The 22,772-nt window shown below is 40.1% G+C and overlaps 1 protein-coding gene across 1 annotated transcript in view; it reads left to right on the top strand.

Moving 5' to 3' along the window:
* Window positions 1-22,772, top strand: part of LOC135468197 (cGMP-dependent protein kinase 1-like) — a 55,902-nt gene that overhangs the window by 16,798 nt on the left and 16,332 nt on the right. The window contains exons 3-5 of the mRNA XM_064746316.1: window positions 9,338-9,504; window positions 16,071-16,184; window positions 19,409-19,514. Of these exons, the coding sequence (XP_064602386.1) occupies window positions 9,338-9,504; window positions 16,071-16,184; window positions 19,409-19,514 (387 nt within the window). The remainder of the gene's footprint in view (window positions 1-9,337; window positions 9,505-16,070; window positions 16,185-19,408; window positions 19,515-22,772) is intronic.

Below are 22,772 nucleotides of genomic sequence, written 5' to 3'. Positions count from 1 at the left end.
CACATCAGACCAGTTTGCGTAGACCAGACTTCTGAAGGTCGACACTCCGTTGTTTCTGTACATTGGTCATTGATATTACAAGCCAAAGGATAAGCTTTAAAATAACTTGGGACTCGACCGCATCAGACGAAGATTTCACTGAGCAGTGTTAAGCTCCAGCTCAAAATGTTGGACGTGACACGACCTTGTCTCAAGAGGGTGTCACACAGTCCGCTGATAACATTTGTTTGGTATTTTTCTTGGTTGGGAGCTGACTTATGTTACGAATGTGCCTACGGCTCAGTGTTGGACTAGACCATAGTAGGCCCATTCATTGTAATACTGCGATAATGAGAAGACGGTTTACGGGAAACTGTCTTCCAAACACTGGCCTATTTCCTTCCTCACTCGCGCTCGGATCGTCATATCTCCCTATTTCTTCTAACCTTATGTCATTACTTCCCTTAATTTCCCCCAGAATGGGCTAAATCTATTGTCTGTGTATATCGAAACAATAGAAGAATCGTAATGTACGAGTTCCACTGTCTGGATTAATTGGAGGATATCCACCTGGAATAGAACTGGGGTCAGGATGTCGACACCTCCAGGTTTCGCGCAGTTGGCCCTTCAGATTGGCCGGATGCAACCCTTCAGGTGGAATACCTAAACGCGGCAGATCTGCTGTTTTCTCTTCCGTTTATCGATGTGATAAACTGGATTGTCAATAGAGCTTTTCTCAGGTTTATTTCCCCATTAGTGGTTAAACAACTACGCTGGCCTTATTGAGTATCTCCTGCTCATGTCACAGACAGGGCTGGCCCTAATGAGTCCTCGTAAAATAGATCGACCATTGAGCGAAGATGCTGCTTCTTTGATGCCTATACAAGCTATACAGATATTATCAGAACACGTTACGAGTGACAATAAAAGCAACTGTCTGTAGGTTGCCTGTGGGCCGTTTTTTCGACATTGCTAAATGCTACATAGAGAAACCAATCGCTGTCAGGGTGTATACTGTGTTGTATGTAGGACATAGTGTATATCGGGAGGTCTTCTCTTAATCTGACTGGCGGTGTTTGTGAAGGTTTTGGCAGGAAACGAAAACATCCATCCTTAAATCTGACATCCACCTTTTCCCCCCATTACTGAACAGTTTCTCGTCTCCGGAGCATAACGTGTGAAGCACTTGCTGTTCAGTACATGCGTGATAAGAACAGTGTAGAGCAGTTGTAATGAGTACCATTCTCTGCACCCCTTGAGGATATATGTAAAACAGTCAGCTTTGGGAGCATTATATTTAATTATTTTCTGATTTTGGATTAACACCTGATATGTAGTTATAGTGACCAAACTTATCCTGGATACGCTGGGAAACAATGGAGGTTAACCCGTGCAGAGTTTATATCGGCCTAATATAAATCCCAAAAATCTCCACGCTTCGTTGAGTTTGTAACAATTATATAGTTAACAGTGGCAGCTCGGTTCATAACAAACCAGATAAATTATTGCTTATTGCTCCTAAGCGAGGCATTAGGAAAACATGATACACAATAAACCACCGTGTTGGGATGGATTATGAGTGGAGACTGCAGTGAACGATATTTCCATGTCTGATACTTCAAACGACATATCATTACACCAAGTGGTATTACAGGTGGACACGGATTCGTTGAGATGGATAGAGCAGGTTTGCAGGCCTGGCAAACATTCTCAAGTTCGATATTACAGCGCCTGTAGCCCATGATCCCATTTTTATTTAAAGCCTCTCGCGTGAACTGTGTTTAGAATGAGCTGTCGTGATGACATACACGCGGAGAGCGAACCATATTTGATTGGCTAACTCAATTTCCAGGCTTGTGGCCACTGGGACAAATCACATCTAAACGTGGGCTCTCACGCGAGAGTCCAAGTTTATTATGCGGGTAGAAAGTTTCGGTCCTAAAGGCAGTTTCTGGCTGTATTACTAAAAGAAACTGTTGCACAACTGTTTGTGAGAGCCACAAAGAAGAGATTGAGTCGTAAATACGACATTTTGCCTGACGGTATAGCTCTGTGACTGCTGGCTGCTGAGCTATTGGATAGAATAATTGATGTTATGAGATGAAGGATGGCACAGACGATGAGATATGAAGGAATTCAGAGCACATCCACTTGTGTATCTGCTTAAAACGGTCTTCGATAAACTTGTCTCCATGTCCGGAATCATCTGCTAGTCTTATATTCTATATATATTGTGTTTTGCATAATGCCACTATTACTATGGCCTTCTCTAGGCTAATGGACATGCGTGATATGCTTACACTGGTTGTGTAAATAACAAAGAGCTGACATGGGTAAATCTGTGGCAATTTTTCATGGCTGTAGGGTGAAGCTAGGCATGTAGCCGGACATCAAGCTGCAGACTCCAGTTCTGAAGGAAGGTCCACATGGATAACGTTGATGTCAGGGGTGTTTGTATTCATGTAAACGCTCACTCAGTAAAACCCCAAAGATCTTATATAAACTGTTAGAGGCAGTAATTGCCATTACCTCAGCCTTTCACTGCCACTCTATTGCAGCTTCCCGATCACTCTAGCCACTCCACCCTCTGGACTCAATTCTATCACTTTCGGCTTTTGCGTTCAGTACTTTGGTTGCCAGTCAACTGATGTCCAATAATGCAGTTTTAGAGAGTGTGTATGTCTCAGATGCGACACTAGCAGGCAATTGGGCGATGTAATAGCGGTGGGCAAACTCTACTCTCTGAAGCACTATTTCACACCAACAGGAAATGAACTCCGGATATCTTCTTGGAAAACCATTTGGTTCGCGGCAAGATTTTGCCTCTTAATTGGGACAGCCTAGGAAGCCGGCTAACATCTCGTATTATCTCACCTCTATTAAGGCTAATAATGTAAAGAAATTTTTAGCATGAAAACACGGCTGACCTGAAAGCCCCGAACTTCCTCCACTTTTCCTGATTCCGTGCCTTACCATAAAAATCCTTTCACTGCACGATCATAGTTTGGTTAACTGAATCGGGCTCAGTTATATTGGGATATTAGGCTATATGGGGTAAACTACGTTGTATGATACAGTGCATGCTATCGATGCTTGACAGACAGATTAGTCTGCCGAGGACAGAAGAGCTTATTACACTGGTACGAGAGATGGGCAGGGACGTCCCTCGCCCTCTGAATTTACACTAAGATGCCCGGAGATACCAGACTGTATGATACACGTAACATCATATCTTTTTATTATTATTAACGACAGTCTTTTTTAACAGGTGATGTATTAGAAGTCCAGGCATATATAAGATTATCTACAATACAGTACTGTACAATATTTCATCAATATTCCATCTCAAGCCATTTGAGATGTAAACAATTGTGTCCAAAATTTCCATCATCTGTCAAAGGCTAGTTCTTTCCTTGTACATAAAGAGGATACCTTTTATTAGAAATACAGGCATATATGAGATTGATTACCACACGGTACAGTACAATATTTCATCATTATCCCACTAAGGCGGTTGAGATGTGAACAATTGTGTCCAAATTTCCATCGTGTGTCAAAGGCTAGTGCTTTCCTTGAACATAAAAATGATATTCTTCAATTTCCCATTATTGTCTAAGAACATATTTAAAAGGTGAAGCTTTTGGTATTTGTTTTCTAAATTTACACTGATAACATGGTATCAAAGCCCAACCTGTGCCGTCCATTCCCAGAAGAACTGTATGTTTCGTGAAGTGCAGTTTGTCATGCGAGGAAGTTTTGAACCACTCACTTATATCATCCCAGAATTCTTTACTCCTGCTACGTTAAAAAAATAAATGCTGTAGCGTTTCCGTCGTTCACCCTTTCACATGTATCGTAAAAAGAGAACTATTTGTACTTAAAATGCGGTTCGTTAATCGAAACTGGAACCATCTAAGTTAACTGTTTCTTGTACAAATAAAAGGGAGCGGATGGATTTTTATCGAATTTGGGTTACTAGTATTTAAAGTTGCTTAAAGCTTAGTATTTAAAGTTGCTTCTCTGCATTTGGTAACAAGCATAGGGTAGAAAGGCTTACGCCTTTTCTATAACTCAAAACTAAACTAATAAGATATGGGATTACTGGATACACAGTGTTGGTTTCTATCTTTTTGAAGTTCTGCTGATAACTTTTAACAGCATTTGACAGACTTGCAAATTGCATAAAATTAGTGTTAATTCCATAATTAGCGCTGAATTCGCCAAAGCTCATTAATTTTGTCCCGTTAGCATCCAAGAGGTCATTTACATATGGGATACCTTTTAAATACCACTGTCTATAAAACAATAATTGATGACCAATTCTAATATTATCATTGTACTACAAAGTTTGAAACATTGCCCAAAAATGAAATACTTCTGACCAGAAACGGTTTTTTTTATTTGTCACTGAGGTTTTTTAGTTTTGAAGGGCCACACTCCTAAATGATGTTCCATTCCCAGTTGGCACAGAGTAATCTTATAACAAGAATCAATTGACCCAGAAAAGCGTATTCTTCTATGCATTATTCTCGTTTTATTCAATCGTGTTTCTTCCAGATAAAGTTATGAAACACTGAATTCATTGTCTTTAACAAATAGTTTGGGAGATTAGGCAAAGTGAAAAACAAATGATTTAACTTTGGTACCGTAACTTTGGCAACAGTTATTCGTCCCAATGGTGTGAGGAGTCTTTTACTCCATTTTCCTAACAGTGAATAATTTCTTTCAATTTAGCTGAGAAATTTATATTTATTACATCGTCTATTCACTGGGAGGGTGTGACCCCTAAAACGCTGAACTCATAGGGTGTCCATTCTCTATTTATATCAGGACACAATTTTTTCTAATCCTTATTTAGACTTCCCAACCACAATAATTTGCATTTATCCAAATTGATATGTAGTCCAGAAATCCGACTGAAAACATTTAAAACGGAAACCATTATTGAACTTTTAGACCAATCTTAAAACATCCTTGTATCATCTGCTCTGGAAATTGATTAATTTTGCATTGTGTCTCGCCTACAGTAATTCTTTTTAAATCTGAGTTGTTTCTTATTAGTGCTCCTAAAATTTCTACACATAGTATAAATAAATATGTTGATAGAGGGTCCCTTTGTCGGCTTCCTCTTGAAATACAGAATTTGTCACTTAAAAAAAGACACATTGTAATACGAGGAAATGTTGTTATATAGTTAACTGATCCATTGTAACCTTGACTCCGCAGAATTGAAAAACTGTTCAACTTTTTCAAGAATGACCAAGATATTCTCTCAAAAGTCTTTTCAAAATCATCTATAAACAGTAATCCTTGTAAATGATTTTCGTCCAGATGATTAATGATATAAAATGTCAAACGAATATTATCCAAGTAAAAACATACTTGGATAGACTGATTAGTAAAGACCAGAAAGGGTTTGTTAGTGGTTGATATGAAACTAAATATAACAACCCTTTCTGGTCTTTACTAATCAGTTGGTCCAAGTATTTTTTTGTACAAGCTATACAAGAGAAAATAATTTTATATTGGAAGTTTAAAAGAGTCCGCCTCCAGTTTTAAAAAAAAAACTGTCGAGGTGTTTACCTTTTGGGATACAGGTTATTATACTGATTCTTTGGTTTGCAGAGAATTTACCTTTTTCGTACACATAATTGGCACTTTTGATCAAAAAATAATTTAAGTCTAACCCCCAAAAATGTGAAAAAGTCATTGAACCCATCAGATCCAGAACTTTTGCCTCTTTTAGACTTTTAAGTGCATCTAGCATAACAGTTTTAGTAATTGAGCCTTCTGTTGTTTCAGAAATAGAAATTAGTAGGAAGTTTTTTAAAAACTGGAGGCGGACTCTTTCAAACTTCCAATATAAAATTATTTTTTCTTGCATAGCTTGTACAAAAAAATACTTGGATCAGCTGATTAGTAAAGACCAGAAAGGGTTGTTATATTTAGTTTCATATCAACCACTAATAAAACCCTTTCTGGTCTTTACTAATCAGTCTATCCAAGTATGTTTAACATGTCAGAATCCTTCTCTGCTATGTTAATTTGTTATTAATTAGTCGTCAGTTTAAATAAAGGAAACAGTTTTCTTAACTGTTTTGTTAATAATTCTTGCTTTTCTAACCCACAGAAATGACTTGTAGGCTTTTCTCTCTCTTCAAGATATTGTGTCCTAGCCATCACAATTGCACCATTTATTTTTGCTTTCCGAATTCTTTCTAATGAATTATTTAATTCATCTAATTGTTTTATCTTTATATACTCGCATCATTGGATTTCTCTCTCAACTTTCTCAATTTCTTCTTGGATAATGTCTTCTTCCTGTTTTGCTGCTTTACCGTAACATCCTATCCTGAATGCATCACATAACGACCTGAATGCATCACATAACGACCTGAATGCTCCCCATAACGATCTGGGATCTACGTCGAGATTAAGATTCCAATAGATTTGATTCTGAAATGTGTTTATCATGACGTAGAACAATATGAAATTGATAGATCGATGTATTCTACCTTTATGCCCTTACATGCATGGTGGCTAGACTTATTGTCACTTTTTAGCGCCTGTTCCCGAAAAGTGTCAGTTTCATGCTGTTCTGATTGACAAAATAAGATACTGAAGTGTGAACTTTCACTGATAGCTAATACATACTGCATGCAGCTCCGAATTGGGTAACGCAGAATCTCCTCATATGTCACATATCTGAATTAGATTTTAACGTCAGTCGTGGCGCCTTAATGGCTGTTTTAATCTGTTTTTACCTGAGGCTGAAATTTTGTCTAAAGTATTTTTGTTTGGCTCAGCCAAAAGTATGCCTATGGCGCCTGTTTGCTCAAGTCTGTTAATATTTAAAGCGGACAGGTTACGCACTTATTTTTTTTATCTCACTCTCTATCATTCACCGAAGAGTTCCGACACCACACACTTAACCAGAAATGTTTCTGGTGAGTCTTAAAAACGTGTATCTTAGGCTAAGCGGACTATGTGTAATCAAATCGGGACATGTAGGTTCGCTCTCAGCATCAGAGTCTGATGGGTTATGTAAGCTCCTCTTACAAACACCTCCGGAAGGGGCTTGTAAATCCCATCCTGAACTAGACGGGACGAACAGCAGAAACTCAGCCCCTTGAAGCAGTTCCTCCGCTTTAACATAAACCAAACACATTCCAGTGGCCTGACTAGGCGAGGTATCCGGAATGGTAGCCAAGAGAGTACTGAGTCCTAACACACGTTATACAAATCTGACCGATGTTAAGTTAATTCCCAGCGTGTCAGGCAAGTCATAGAACAGATCAGAGGCATTGGACATGTCCGTGTGATAGAAGTGTCTCGTCCTGACAGATTTACACTGGCAGGGCGACAGAGACGGGCCAGAACCGTGATCAATAACTGTCAGGCTTGTTCACCGATCTCCTCCGATCCCTTTCCCTTGAGTCTTACCCATGACGGATTTAAATCGAATCAGCAAAATCATAAGATTAACACCGTGTTCTTTTTACACGTCGACGCGTTAAGTTTCGCATTTATACCCCAAACTAATGGTTTCGGTGTCCACCAGTCTTCTGTCCTTGTCGACATCGTTGAAGAGGCCTCTTGATTCAGTGGGACGCCACAGTGTGATAAATACCTGACCTGACGGTGTCGCCCCTCGGGGGGTACATTCGTTCTTACATTCATGTCACATTGACATACGGGTATGTTTTTATCAGTACATGGTAAGACCATATCGACCTAGCCTTAATCATATACATGTATGTGCGTTTTTGCGTCAAACGGCTTATGTATACAGGGTAACTCTGAAAACGGCTTGTGTTTACAGGGTAACTTTGAGAGAAATTAGCACCTTAGCTATATCTCTGCCCGTTCTCTTCGGTAAACAACTTTATGTCAGTGTAATTCAATACGAGGTCATCAGAAAGCCTCGATACCATAGAGAGACAACATCTCGCTTATAAAATGATCTAAGACACCCTTGCTTGAGACCTCTATGCATCCACCATTGCGGACATTGTCTTTGAACCGTGTGTACTGGGCTCTCGTTTACACAAGACCGAATTTAACTGATAGGTTCTCCTGTGTTGAAGTTTAATCGTGTTAAAAGCCCAGCACTGATCTCACGTATCAATAAATTAGCAAACTGAAGGAGGATGCATTTTTTATTTGTCTTGAACTTGTTTTCTTTAATTTTCTTAATGGTTCCAGAAAGTGTGCGATGACAGGCAAGCAGAAACTTTTTTTCCTGCAGAAATGGAAATTGTTGGCCAAAAGAGGACGCATGTGTCGAGACTAGTGTCCTCTTTGCGACTCAGTGTAGGGCAAGGTCAAATCTCTAACTCCGTAAGCAATCATATGTTTATCATCTGTTTATTACATCGTTAGTACTACACGACGAGCAGCTCATTCCAGTGGGTCTGCCGATCGTTGGCTAGACTAATTATTACCACGAGAAAACTAGATGGGCTTTTTTTCTTGATGCTGTCAATCCGTACCTTTTCCTTCTCACTGATTTAGAGAGTTCAACATTATCCCGAAGCCTCGAAATCAATTTAACTGGTGGGTGTTCAATTGACCTGTGTACAGCTGCATGCCGGAGCTGGGCAGCCGTACAGTTCCGGACTGGTCGCCACCGCAGCCGACTTGATTAGGCCCGAGTGCCGGGTTGAAGAACGCCTGTAACAACTAATTCAGACATCAATCGGACGACAAGTCCTGCGGAAAAGTAGTTCTTTAACAGACAGGCAAATGTAAAAACACCACCTTGTGACAAAGCCAGAGGATGAGCAAGAAATTAGCAGCATGTCACTCACAGTTGTTAATAAGCTCTTGCTAGATCAGTCATCTAGTCTAGGGCAATTTGCAGTACGTTCGATATACTGATCTGCCATAATAAAATAATCAATGACACCAGTAGGCCTTGACGTCCTGAAAGGGAAGAACTATAAAAGAGAGATGAAGTCAGAATTAAAAGATATGAGGAGGAAATTAGGCAGCATGTCAAAGTGCGTTGACAACTTGCATTCTTAGCAGAAAGGCAATTATACGCGGAAGATTGATCTGTAAAACTGAGGCATTTACCTGACAGCAAATAGTGCAGGTGGGAAATCAAACAGTTGGTTGTTGACAATTATCCCTGCGTCATCATGTATGTTTGTGTTCCTCGGAAAGGGCATGCTGGGAGCTGGGAGCCAGCCCAGAATAGACGCAGGTCATTCAGCCTCTAATGATGGGTTTTAATTCATTTTCTTGACAAGAGGAAGAAGAAGACAAATCCATTATGACATGTAACTTTAAATTTTATGACAAACCATGCCTAATCGCTAAACCCTTATTAACGTTCATTTTGTTTTCCTTACAGATCTAAACATTTAATAAAAGATGCAATTCTGGATAACGATTTTCTGAAGAAGCTGAACGCCACCCAAGTGCGAGAAATCGTGGATTGTATGTATGAGAGGCGTGTGAAGAGATCGCATTTCATTATCAAAGAGGGCGAAGCGGGTCAGCATCTATATGTGTCTGCAGGTAAAACACGGTCTTCTTCATCTAATATACACGTATCTGTTGAACGTCTATAACTATTTACAGGTAAAACACGGTCTTCGTCATCTAATATACACGTATCTTGTGAACGTCTGTAAGTGTTTACAGATAAAACACGGTCTTCTTTATCTAATATACACGTATCTGTTGAACGTCTATAATTGTTTACGTGTAAAACACCGCATTCGTCATCTTACACACATTTTCCACTTCCCTACACACAAATAGCACTAGATGTATACTTGTTGGTTATCTACACTTGTAAGCAGGTTAAACACAACCTTTCTCTTCTCCGCGTTTATACTTGTTGATCACATCCGCGTGTACGTTTATGCATGCTGGTCATTAATATCCGCGTGTCCGGAGGTAAAGCTCAACCTTTCTCATCTCAGTACGTGTATACATGTTGAACATCAATGTCCGCAGGCGATTAAGGTCTGTTTTGTCTCAGCATGCATATGCTTGTTAATGATCTATGCATGTCCACAATTGACCTGCTCTGAATTCACTCTCTTGTTACATGACTACGTCTTTGACGTAATGGGAGATTAGTTATTGAGGCGCAAAACTACGAGACCTTGACTATTAAAGTTTGCAGAATGTAGGTTATATCATGACAAAAATTTTCTAGGCAAGATAATTTTAAAAAACTTGATATCAGCCCTTTAGAGTGGCAGTAATGTCGAGATATCTTGCATGAAGCCGATGTTTTTCAGTTTAGTTACAATATATACGTATATTTGTTGGAGATCGCCGAAGCAGTCTATTGTATTTAATAACGGCTAGGCTTTTGAAATTACGTGCAAATAGATTTTAAAAAATCCATACCGTTTATCCTGGGCTTTCCAAGTAAGTAAACAAAGGTAAAACCTGTCTTAAATTTAAGTCTCCAACTAGTATATGCTGCTTTAACGTGGAAACTTGCCATTAGCAATTTTTTGAGGTCCCACTTAGCCACAGAGCACTCCTAAAAACGCACTTTTAAACATGAGAGTGACAGGAGATCTATATCTATACAGCTACTCATGCCCACAGCCTCACCTGAATATACGCACAGGTGGTGATCAACATTTATATATGTCAGTAGGTAAATCACCGTCATCCTCACCTGGATATGCGCACAAATGGTGATCAACATTCATACACGTGTACAAGTAAATCACCGTCATCCTCACCTGGATATGCGCACAGGTGGTGATCAACATTTATATATGTCAACAGGTAAATCATCGTCACCCTCGCTTGAATACACACACAGGTGGTTATCAACATTTATATATGTCAACAGGTAAATCACCGTCATCCCCACTTGGATGCACACACAGGTAGTGATCAACATTTTTATATGTCAACAGGTAAATCTCTGTCACCCTCACTTGGATACACACACAGGTGGTTATTAACATTTATGTATAGGTAAATCACCGTCCTCGTCACCTCGATACACATGCAGGTGTAAATTGCCTCCTATTCTCCACGATACTTATGAAGGTGTTAATCTATACAGGCCACAGGAATATCACGGTCATTTTCACCTCACACTCGTATAGGTGCTGTTCCAACATTTATACATGCCCACAGGTAAATTACCGCCTCTGCACTTGATACCTATATAGGTGCTGATCAACATCTGTCAAGTATCCACAGGTAAATCACCGTTATCTTGCAACCGATGCTGTAAGTGCTGATCGGCATCAGTGCATGTCCAAAAGTAAATCGCTTGGGCTACGTACCAGTAAATGGGCATCATTTCATTTCAGCTGATACTGGCGTACATATATAGGCTTAAGCAACACTGTATGTAACTAAAGATCTGCCGGAAACACAGCTTGAGCAAGGCCTTCGCATACACGCTAAGCGAGGAACACCTGCTGGTGAATTTAATGCGACGCTAAACCACATCCTGTATGTGTTAATGTGTATTAATCCTTATGCATTCACAGACATTTACCCTCCAATTTCTTACTGCTGATTGATTTTTTTTATTTATTTATTTGCATGGTGTTTTACGCCGTACTCAAGAATGTTTCACATAGGCCTATACGCCTATTTGGCCTCAGGGGCCATATACTGTAATTCTGTAGGCTTAAGTTTCACTCCCAGTGTCTGATTATTCCGGTTTAACTCCACAGATTTAAGTACTTTAAACTCGATTACAAAAATGTTGCCTGTGTACGTGTTAAGATATAAACTGCTTAAGGAAAGATCACGAAACCATGGGAATATCCTATCAGTAATCGGATCGTTTCGGGGAGAGTTAAACAATGATTGCTTCCCTAAATCATTGGCCGAGAAGGGGATAGAATAGCACGGGTTATCCATCATAGAGGATCCTGATAATATCAGTACTCAGACGCTGTGCCGTTTGTAACCTCGCAGTAGAATGGGGCCACCAGACCAAACTGGCATAGTGCGTCTCAGCCAGATGATGCTCGTGCATTATTAATGGCGGCTGACAGTGGAAGTGAACGGCTTGGAACTCTCAAGGATTAACCGTAACAAGAGGCCTAGCATGGATGACAATGCTTGTAGGCCTTGTAGTTTTGATGCAACTTTGATGTCCATATAGAGAAAAATAATGTTATTGTGTATTCATTATCATACAGCTATTGTCGATCACGGAGAAAAACACTATAATGAGAACCAAGAGATACCTTGCCTTGGTCCTTCTTGTCGTCGTATTATCTATATTATCTCTTTAAACCACTTGTGAAATTCTGCACATAAATGTCTAGTTTAATGTGCTGGGGAGAAGTAGTGGTATTTTTGGGAGGGAAAGTGTCGGCGTATAGATGTCTTCCACCATTCCACCATTACGAAATACGATGTAGGATATAGAACGTCACTTAATGTAAGATGGAACTTCACATATGATAAACATACGTAGAATGCATAGAACTTCATATTTTACAAGTGAGATATTCACAAAATCTTATTTACAGAGCCTCATGTCACAAATGAGATATTCACAAAATCTTGTTTACAGAACGGCATGTCACAAGTGAGATTCACAAAACCTTATATACAGAGCCTCATGTCACAAGTGAGATATTCAGAAAATCTTATTTACAGAACGTCATGTCACAAGTGAGATTCACAAAACCTTATATACAGAGCCTCATGTCACAAGTGAGATGTTCAGAAAATCTTATTTACAGGGCCTCGTGTCACAAGTGAGATATTCAGAAAATCTTATTTACACAACCTCATGCCACAAGTGAGATATGCCATTATTACGAATCTAAGCGTCAGGTTCGGCATTCATATACTATAGGGAGGCGTTTCAAGTCGATAATCGCAAGATCAATTTCCAAAACAACCTAAAGCGTCAGCCCCCAAACAAAAATAGCATATAAATAGTAAATAAACCTTGTAACATTTAGAGGGAAGGAGTGATCAGTTTTCAGTTATTCAGCGAAGAGAGCAGACATTCTGTGCACGGCATCCAATTTATAATTCAGTATTTTAGTTCGCGAGTAATTTCTAGGTCGAATACAAATATAGGCATCTCAGTCGCATTTAGATTGCAACTGTTCATACAAGTGTTCATGTTGCTCTAGTAGACGGAAATGCATACAAGTCTGACAAAAAGGGTGGGCAGTTGGTACATTTTGGAATACCTATGCATCATTATCGTAAATGGTGCTGTTGACTTTCAACTAGATATTATTAATGAGAAATTAGAGCAATTCAGTGAACAAAGGAAACGCCGCCAAATGAATGGTGCCCTTTAGAATGATAGAACTAAAAAATTCTTGCTGATATAGGCGTTAATGTAGCGGTGATCAGTATTAGTTAAGACTATACGATGATGAAATTCTATAACGATGAAGAACCCCATGTGACACGAGTTTTCCGTCATTACCAAGTATCATGTACTGAACAACCTGTAGATAGCTGCTGTCTAGAGCTATTTATTGTATGTCATCATTGAGAATGTTTCCCTTATATGGGAGCAGCGTGGTCAAAGGGTATATGTATGAAACTGGGCAAAGTCGGAGGGGAAACAACAGTCACTTGGCAAGTAGCTGGCAAACTTTGTGATAAAACCTGAAGTGTGAATCCAATCTGATAACATCATGGAAGAAAAGAATTCTGTCTATTGCTGTTAAGGTTTAATGTAATCAGGCTTCTTGTCACATTCCTAAAATCTAGAACAAGTTATGATACACATACGTTCGAGCCACAAACGCTGTTGATATAAAGGTTGTAAATGTACTGTATGTTGTCACTAAGACCTGAGGTCTACAATAAGACATCCTATAAAACTTCCATCCAGTTTTTATTTATCATGAAACACAGATTAAATAAGATCTCACTCTGGGTCATCATCGGATGTACACTGCCCATCTTCATCTCACGGTTTTGTTATACCTGAAAGTGGTCTACAATGATATCGTTGAGAAATTTATCACCGCCATTTTGGAGTAGAGGTAATCCGTTGTAAAAACATCTTAACTGAATCTGGTTGGCTGTGGTTAGTTTTCGGGGTAATTAGCCAAATGGCACAGGTGTTAAAGAGTACTGCCATTCTAATTCTGGGGTCAACTCTCAGTCCAGATCTCTCCCACAGCTCGGGTATAAATAGCGTTACATGCCTCCTTTGCGGCGAGGAATTAGACGGTCAACACAGATTCCTAGTGAGCTTTAGGAATTAACAATACCCAACAGCGTGTCTCTGGATAAGGCGTACAGATGCTTACACATATGTGCGGCCATTTGTAGCAGAGCACCACCATCAAGAATCTTGGTAGAACTATATTCATTTGTGTACAGCATAAATCTCCATGTGAAGGTAAAATATATGAGCTAAGTCGACTTTGGCCTCACGCGGCATCCTTCAGCTGACCAGAATGATGCCGGTTACGTTTCTGACCACAATGACAGTGCTTAAAGATTTCATCTGTGAGAACCATCTCCCGACCCCCCTAAGCACATATACACACCTTCCCCTTCCCCTTCCCAATCCATCAGCACTGCGTGCTGTGTCTCGGATGTATTGATCCGCCATTGACGACGTCTCACAACGTTTACAGAGCCACATCACAGTACATACGATGTCATTCGCCCTGCTATTGCATTTTTACCAAAGTGGGCAAACCCATTGGTGAAGAAAGTGTATCGTCCATAGCTTATAGTTTCTTCATAGTGAAAAATCATAGAGCATTGATGTAAACACCCACCGAGGCCGTATTCCGGCGCCCGCATATCAAAGGCGACATGCCTGGAAGGGCATTACCCAAGGAAATTAAGAACACTTACTTATTGTCTCTGAACTCATGATTAGATATGGCGAATCGTGTGTGATCTTGTGTACGAACATGTCAACGCTTGTATAGGAGCATGTATATATCAATGCGTGATAGTCAGTGCAGACCATATACATACACCGTTCAACAGGAGGCGTGTTAGCCACCAGATTAATCAGACTCGTATTAGAATCTTTACACGAAATCCTGCAGAATATATATCTTCTCTTGATAGGTTCCTGATTATTTGCGATTATATTTGCATTCGATATTTCGATGTTGTGGTTTAAATATTTGCTATCTCCTTGTCAAAGAAACGTGAATATATATGGTGAATGTATGTGGTTGATGTCAGACGTCCCCATCTGACACCGTGTAAATGATCGTTTAACCCAATTTACGTCATCGTTACTTTAAGTTTTAATGAAATATTAAATGCCCGCTCTCCTTTTTCAGGTATGTTCTCACTCTTATCTTATGTAAATTGTTGTTGGGTGTTTTTTGGTCGGTAAAATTTGTGCTTCTTTTGAATACTGACGAAGCAATTTTTTGACAGACTACGAAATTTTTAAGGATCATTCAGGTGACTATGATATTTGTAAGGAATATTTAGTAGACTATGGTATTTGTAAGGAATATTCAGTGGACTATGATATTTATAAGCAACATTCAGTAGACTATGATATCTATAAGCAACATTCAATTGACCACGGTATTTATAAGGAAGATTCAGTAGACATTCAATGGACTCTGGCAATTTCTAGGGAACATTCAGTAGACAGTGGCATTTATAAGGGACATTCAATAGACTATGAATGAATGAATGCTTGGGGTTTAACGTCATACTTCGCAATATTTCGGTCATATGAAGGCGAGGAGTCATTAGGTGTGTTAACATATACTGAGTCTTCTTGTGTCAGGGTAAGTCCGTGCCGTAAATGTGCTGCGGCCACTGAAGCACCATGCCAAAGACACCATGCATGACACCACACGCAGTCACATTATACTGACACCAGGCCAACCTCTCAGTGCTGAGAGCCAAGCGAGGCAACAATAAGTACCATTTTAAAGTCTTTGGTATGACCCGACCGGGTTTGATTCCGAGTGTCCCGACTTCAAGGCGGGCGCTCTCAGCAATTCATCAGCCAAGTATGAAGGAGATCGAATGAACGGTTGTGGACAAAATGGAAAAAGGACACATAGAGAGGACAGACATACAAAGGTTCCTTCCCTTATATTCAGATGCTTGATTTATGTACATTGCTTCACCATATAATGCTGTTATCTACCTCGTTGCAGATGGGGATTTGGAAGTGCTGAAGGACGGCAACACTCTGGGAAAGATGGGCCCTGGGAGGGCTTTTGGCGAGCTCGCAATACTTTACAACTGCACACGGACGGCTTCAGTCAAAGGTAGACAGAGACCATCTACCAATACTAGCATTCAACAGCTGAATGTGAATCAATCCTTCCACTTTTGCACCCATCATTCTTCTGTTCACTCTTTCTTTATACTTGCTCTTCTCGCTTTCACGCGAAAGTATGTCTGTGAACACATAGACTGACCAACAGGAAACGAGATAAGATAGCACTGCAATATTTTGCTGCGGTATAATAACTCACCAACACAGGCGTAGGGATGATTAATTGTGAGGGTAATATGAAAGACAATTCTCGTTATTAAATTGACCAGCGCACAAACTGTGCAACCCGCTACAGATACACACACATCCCAGTACCCTGAGAGTCTGTGCTTGGTATTTGTCCTCCCATCTTCAAAATACAGTATTAATTAATGTTGATATGTAAGACTGGTATGGCCAAGTTTTGTTATTACAGAGGCCTATATAGTGGATTATGTTTGACATGTGTGATTCCCCACAGAATCCAAGGTGCTCAGATCGATCAGAAGGGATTGCGTTAACTGAACATATGGGAAGAGATAACCATATTAATTTCCGAAGATAAACTAATGTTCGAAGAATAAAATGGCCCCTTGCCAATTCACAGTGTTCAGCGAAAAAGGTTCTGAGAAAAGCTGGTATGTTGACAACAAGCCTGTGGAAGCGGATACTTTATCCACTCAGGAGACGAGAATAGAGGAACTGGGCGTCTGGACAAAGTCACACGAACCATCTTGTCTCTAGTTTAGACTTGGCTAAAACTTTGGGACTGCTACATATTGATTGCTCTTGGACCCTTCAACTGATTTGTAGGTTTTCTTTATTCGATAACATAATCAGCCATTTCTATGGTACAGCAAGTGTACTAAAGTACGACAACATCTGTCTGTATCGAATTGCCCTAAGGAAGAATTCGTCCAGCTCATGTTCGAACTGCGCAGCCTGGCCTCAGTCTACATGTAGTTTGTGTTTGTACTTATAACACGCTCGCTTTATCCACGTTTGAAACCAACAAGTACAGTGGAGTGGGCATAGTTTGCGCCTCGCTTCACAGCTCACTCAGTTGTCAGTCGATAACGGTTAGTGATTCCCAGCCTCATATCAAAGACGTGGAATCAGTCTAGCCTAAACTTCTGCCCATCTGTATATGCCATCTTCTTTCCATTCATACTCATATGTGTTTCCAGAGGCTGGATGGAAGTTGACTAAAATTGCCAAATATTGATCAAGTAGATTACACTGAGGGAAACGCACACATTTCGGTGGAGCGTGTAAAGGAAGCGGGACTATTCAAGGAAACAGATCAAAACCCGGCTTGTAAGATTCAATAGAGGAGCCTAATTGTCATTTTCTGTTTTACTGGCTGGCTGGTGCCGAGAGAGGGCCGTCAATAAATGACTCGGTCTCCCGGACGATGGCGGCGACCGTCGAAACTCAGCTATTGTCAATGACCTTTGCTAATAGTTTATCCCAGACCATCTTCTCCGTTCACTCGCTTGGTCAGATGGATGATCACACTCCAGCTAAATTCACACGTGGTCATCTTCACAAAGATACATCTTGAACCAAATAGCTGTGATTTAGCGGCTCATACTAAAGGCTTAGCTGAGTGCTACTTCCGGCTGGAAATGTGCCATACATAACAGCATTTTCCCCCCTGGGCCTAGACAATTCAATCGAGAAGTAGCTCTGGAACTTGCCGCCTGTATTATTTGTACAAGGTGGTAGCCGCTAATGAGCTGTATTCTAATTAAGAATTCCTACTGCTGCTTCATGAAACACAAGCTCGGTTATGGAGTTATCAGAATGCAATATTGAGTCACCAATATGAGTGGAAGATAGAGGTGCCACTAATGATTTATGTCAGCACAGATCCTCCTTATCTACACGTTTATTAACACAGACTATCGCGATACTGCCCACACCCATGAGTAATCTGCCACACACTCCCAATTAACGCCGTGCGAGGTTGTTTGATATGCAACCATGTATGAAATAAACAATCAAATTCTTGGTCAGAGTGACTATCGTGTAATTGTATTTAGCCGGGTGCGTGTGGAAGTATCGCCCACTTCACTGTATCTAACACTCATGTAATGTCAGGTTGAAAACTCTTGTTATTTAACCCGCACTTTCTAAGGAAGGAAAAGGAAACGAACCTAATGGGGGAGGGAAAACAATTAAGGATATGAGTTAAAACTTAAGATGTACAGAACTGAGCTAAGAGTGTGGCCCCGCCTCGTGGTGAATGGCCGAGGGCTCAGCTGTAGCTTAAAGGCACCCTCATTTTACTCTAAACCAGCCGATGCACATGGCCTTATCATTTACAATACATCAAACCTCAGATCAAGAGTGCTATTGGCGAAAAATTCTCCGGGCAGAAGGCCTGCCGACAGTGTCTACGCTAAATATGGTAAATGACAGACAGGCCTACGTATGAAGATCCTCGCCTGACAACTCTTCCTTATCTCCTTTGTTTAAGCCAATGATAATGATGAGATAGATTGGCCCATAGAGCAAACCATGCTATCTCAATATTTATCCCACCATTAAAGTTTAACAGTTTGCCTAAGACATAAAATAACAAAAACACTAAGCACCATTCATCAGATGCATACCGAGCCCCCTGCGGCCCCTTTCGTTGCTTCGATGGGAATAACCCCATGGCATTGCATTGTGTATCTTTTTGGCTTGTATAGCATCTATCTATTTTTGCACAACGTTTGAGGACGCCCCCTTTTCAGATAGGATCACCTATGTTTGCATTCTTGCTTTTCATGCAAATAAAAATGTAAAAAAAAAATGCTGAAAATGTTCGACATCTTGTTCCTAATTGTTTCAGCCAGACAATTGCTGGATCCTTCAGAGCGTTCTCCTGATATCTCCTTGCCTTAATATCCGTCACCTGACGCCACCAATGTCTAGACTTTGCCATCCAATGTCATATGTCCCGATGACGTCATCACCCGTTCGTCTGCATAACCTGCCTGCCCCAGCAAGCGTCATGGGAATTGCAGATTATCTTTCCAACTATATATCTATAAATGTCATTCTGGAGGTTGATTAAACAAAGAAGGAAAACATTTTATCTATATTTTGAACTGACTAACACCTGACCAGTTAATATAACCGTCAAATCGTTTTATATTCATACATGCACATGTATGCCTTTTAGAAATCTAAACCTGAAATCTTTTTTCTTTTGATATGAAGTACTTGTGATTATATCGACAGCATTGACAGATTCGGTGCTATGGGTACTAGACAGACGGGTCTTCCAAGCTATCATGATGAAAACAGGGCTACAACGACAGGAAGAAAATATCAAATTTTTGAAAAGGTAAGTTTTTACATTTTAAAAGTCTTACCATATGTACAGTGTCAAGAGGTGAATGGTTAAATTGTGGAGTCTGTTTTCTCTGACTGGCCAACTGTACAATACAAGATATTTCCTGTATGACGTTTTACCATCACATATTATCCCTGACTGGCAAATTCTACATTATCTGATGTTTCCTGCATAAAGACCTTCCATCACGAGTCCATGACTGACCAGCTCTGCAGTACCTCATGTAATAAACACTGGTTCTTTTCCAGCCTTACCCCTGGGTTAGAGGTTCTTAACCCTTTTTGTTTATATTTACTGAGTGAGCATACACTGTAGAATTTAAGAAATTTGAAGTGAATATAATAACCTATACGTCGAAACGGACATTCTTATACCAGCTCTCAACCAATATAGACAATAGTCCTAAGACCGATTTCCAAAACGAGGTTTAACAGAAACCATCAAAGAACTAAGAAAGTATATAAAGTATGGAAAATCATGAAAAGGTAGTTGCGGTGAAGAGTTTTCAGTGATGTTGGAAAGATGCAAGGTATGTTCAAGGCGAATAAGTGAAATCGTTATTCAAATCATGTACCATTCTAGTATAAATGCTGTCGATAATAAAATATGTGTCTCATGGTGCGATCGAATTTAGCAGGATGAAAATATAGCCCCTAGCCCCGGGTTAAGTGAAATTAGACATAGTCATGAAGCAGAGTGCCTAGGATTCTGGGCGCTCTGTCCACATTTACTGACAGGAGAATTATATTCATTATTATAGTTTAGAAACTTAGAGTGAAGGCGTTTGATGGACACACTAGTTTTTGTCGTAATAATTTGTGATGTTGATTTAAATCGTCGTATTATATCAAATGCTACAAGGCGAGATATTTATACGTCATATGCAGGACCCAACTAAGGGTAGTTTTACAATGTAAAAACTGAAACTATCTTTCTTGGTGTATGGTTTGCGAGAGGTGAAACCGTTTTGTTCTTTGTACAAATATAAGTCCAGATAAGATGTAGCATCTGGAGAGTTTCCTTTAAATCCAGCGAAGCTATACATATATCTTTCACAATCTTGGGTGTGTATGGATCATTTAAAGCTGACAGACCATCAATGCACTGTTTAGTGAAAGAGAAAGATCGGCCTGGTACTCCTTAATCAGCATCTGCATATAGTCGTATTCATACGAGAACTGGTACAGGTCAGCCAAAAAGTGGGGCACAACTTGTACCCATCGGAATACCCATACACTGCTGATCTCTGGTTTCCCCGAATTTCACCTAGATTTGTTAATGAGTAATTCAAGCAACTCGATGAACAACGAAACATCCCATGATGTACAGACTGTAGGATGGAAACACGTAATGATCACACGTAACCGATGAAATCTTATCTCTAGAAGGCTCCTGATAGAGTATCCAAGACACACTTATTTGGAAATCGGCAACTTGTGACATGGAAATCGGTAACTTGTGATCTGGGAATCGGTAACTTGTGATATGGGAATTGGCAACTTGTGACATGGGAATTGGTAACTTGTGACCTGGGAATTGGTAACTTGTGACATGGGAATTGGTAACTTGTGACCTGGGAATCCGTAACTTGTATCATGCGAATCCGTAACTTTTGACATGGGAATCGGAATTGGTAACTTGTGACATGGGAATTGGTAACTTGTGACCTGGGAATCCGTAACTTGTATCATGCGAATCCGTAACTTTTGACATGGGAATCGGTAACTTGTGACATGGGAATTGGCAACTTGTGACATGGGAATTGGTAACTTGTGACCTGGGAATTGGTAACTTGTGACCTGGGAATCCGTAACTTGTATCATGCGAATCCGTAACTTTTGACATGGGAATCGGTAACTTGTGACATGGGAATTGGTAACATGTGACATAGGTATTGGTAACTTGTGACATGGGAATGGGTAAATTTGACATGGGTATTGGTAACTTTGTGACATGGGAATCGATAACTTGTGACATATGTTGAAAGTATCAGATTTTACACACGATCTTACAAATGATGATGACTGAGAATATCCGATATTTGCTGCATGGAATCTTTCCAGCTAAACATATCCTTGGCTGCATGACCATCCCTAAAGTGCCTTATTCATGGTGTGTATAAATTCTTTCTATCACACAATAATTATTATTCCCTGACTTTCCCACTCTGCAGTGTTTGACGTGTTTGGAATTTTCGCATGTTGTCCCTAACATATCGTCTCTAACTTGTTGTTCCCAGCGTATTGTCTCTGACTGGGCCGGTATTCAGCATCTGATGAATCACAGTAGTTGTATGTTACCACGTTCCATGAGCTGAACGCAACTCGACAGTGGCAGCTGCTTTATCACCATCTCACAGAATGTATTGTCACTCTCCAAGAGAAGTCCGGCATTGCATGTAATTTGATTCTGTGGATCGTTAAGGTTACAGATTTATAGTTTCCCATGGATTGTCCGACTCAACTACACGGGTTTCTTTGTGATAGCGATCTATTTATTGAGACATCTCCTGATTCTTTCCAAACAGATTGTCTTCAATGTTTGTTATTGTCAGAAGGCTTCAAAGCAGGCCCACAGTCTTCCATTCTTATTATACAAAGAGCACAGCGTTTAGATATGCACTTGATTTACGTTCTGTTGCTCTAGTGTGATCAGTAGTGTTTTCAAGATAACCGGTGAAAACTCTTATAACCCTTCATAGCAAAGCTGGCCGTTCATTCTGATCTATCCGCCATGCTACCATGAGTTGTGCTATAGTTATATTATAACGTCAGGTCACATGACCTGCAAGGAGAACATTACATTCATTCATTTCTTGATCCGTTTGATTTTTTTTCCAATAAATCTACCTTTGATGAATGGTGTAAATTTAATTTCGCTGTGGACGCTTTTTTTTTTTTTTTGGTTGACAGGAAATAAGGTTTGTGTCTTCATTACCTGCGTAGAATAAATTGTGTATCATTGTAGCATGGTGCGCAGGCGTGGATTGGTGTCCCATATATGACGCCAGTGTAGCTTGCTGTGGTCCGACAGAAAGGTTTTGTATCGGTGCTCTTCTCACGCTCTGTGAATCAGGACACTCCTGTAAGCTATGATATTTTTCAACAGGTCTTAATTTTGCCATGTAAGACGAAATCAGGCGCATCAGGAAGACTGAATATATCTGCCGGTTGTCAGTTCATGTTAATTCCCTATTCTTCGCTGTGAATGCTGTCTTTTGTAGCCTGAACGTCAGAGAATGGGTAACCG

Source organism: Liolophura sinensis, chromosome 1 (assembly GCF_032854445.1).
Source record: "Liolophura sinensis isolate JHLJ2023 chromosome 1, CUHK_Ljap_v2, whole genome shotgun sequence".
In the NCBI taxonomy this organism is placed as follows: domain Eukaryota; kingdom Metazoa; phylum Mollusca; class Polyplacophora; order Chitonida; family Chitonidae; genus Liolophura; species Liolophura sinensis.
Note: the sequence above shows the minus strand (reverse complement) of the source record. Positions and strands in the feature narration are given on the sequence as shown.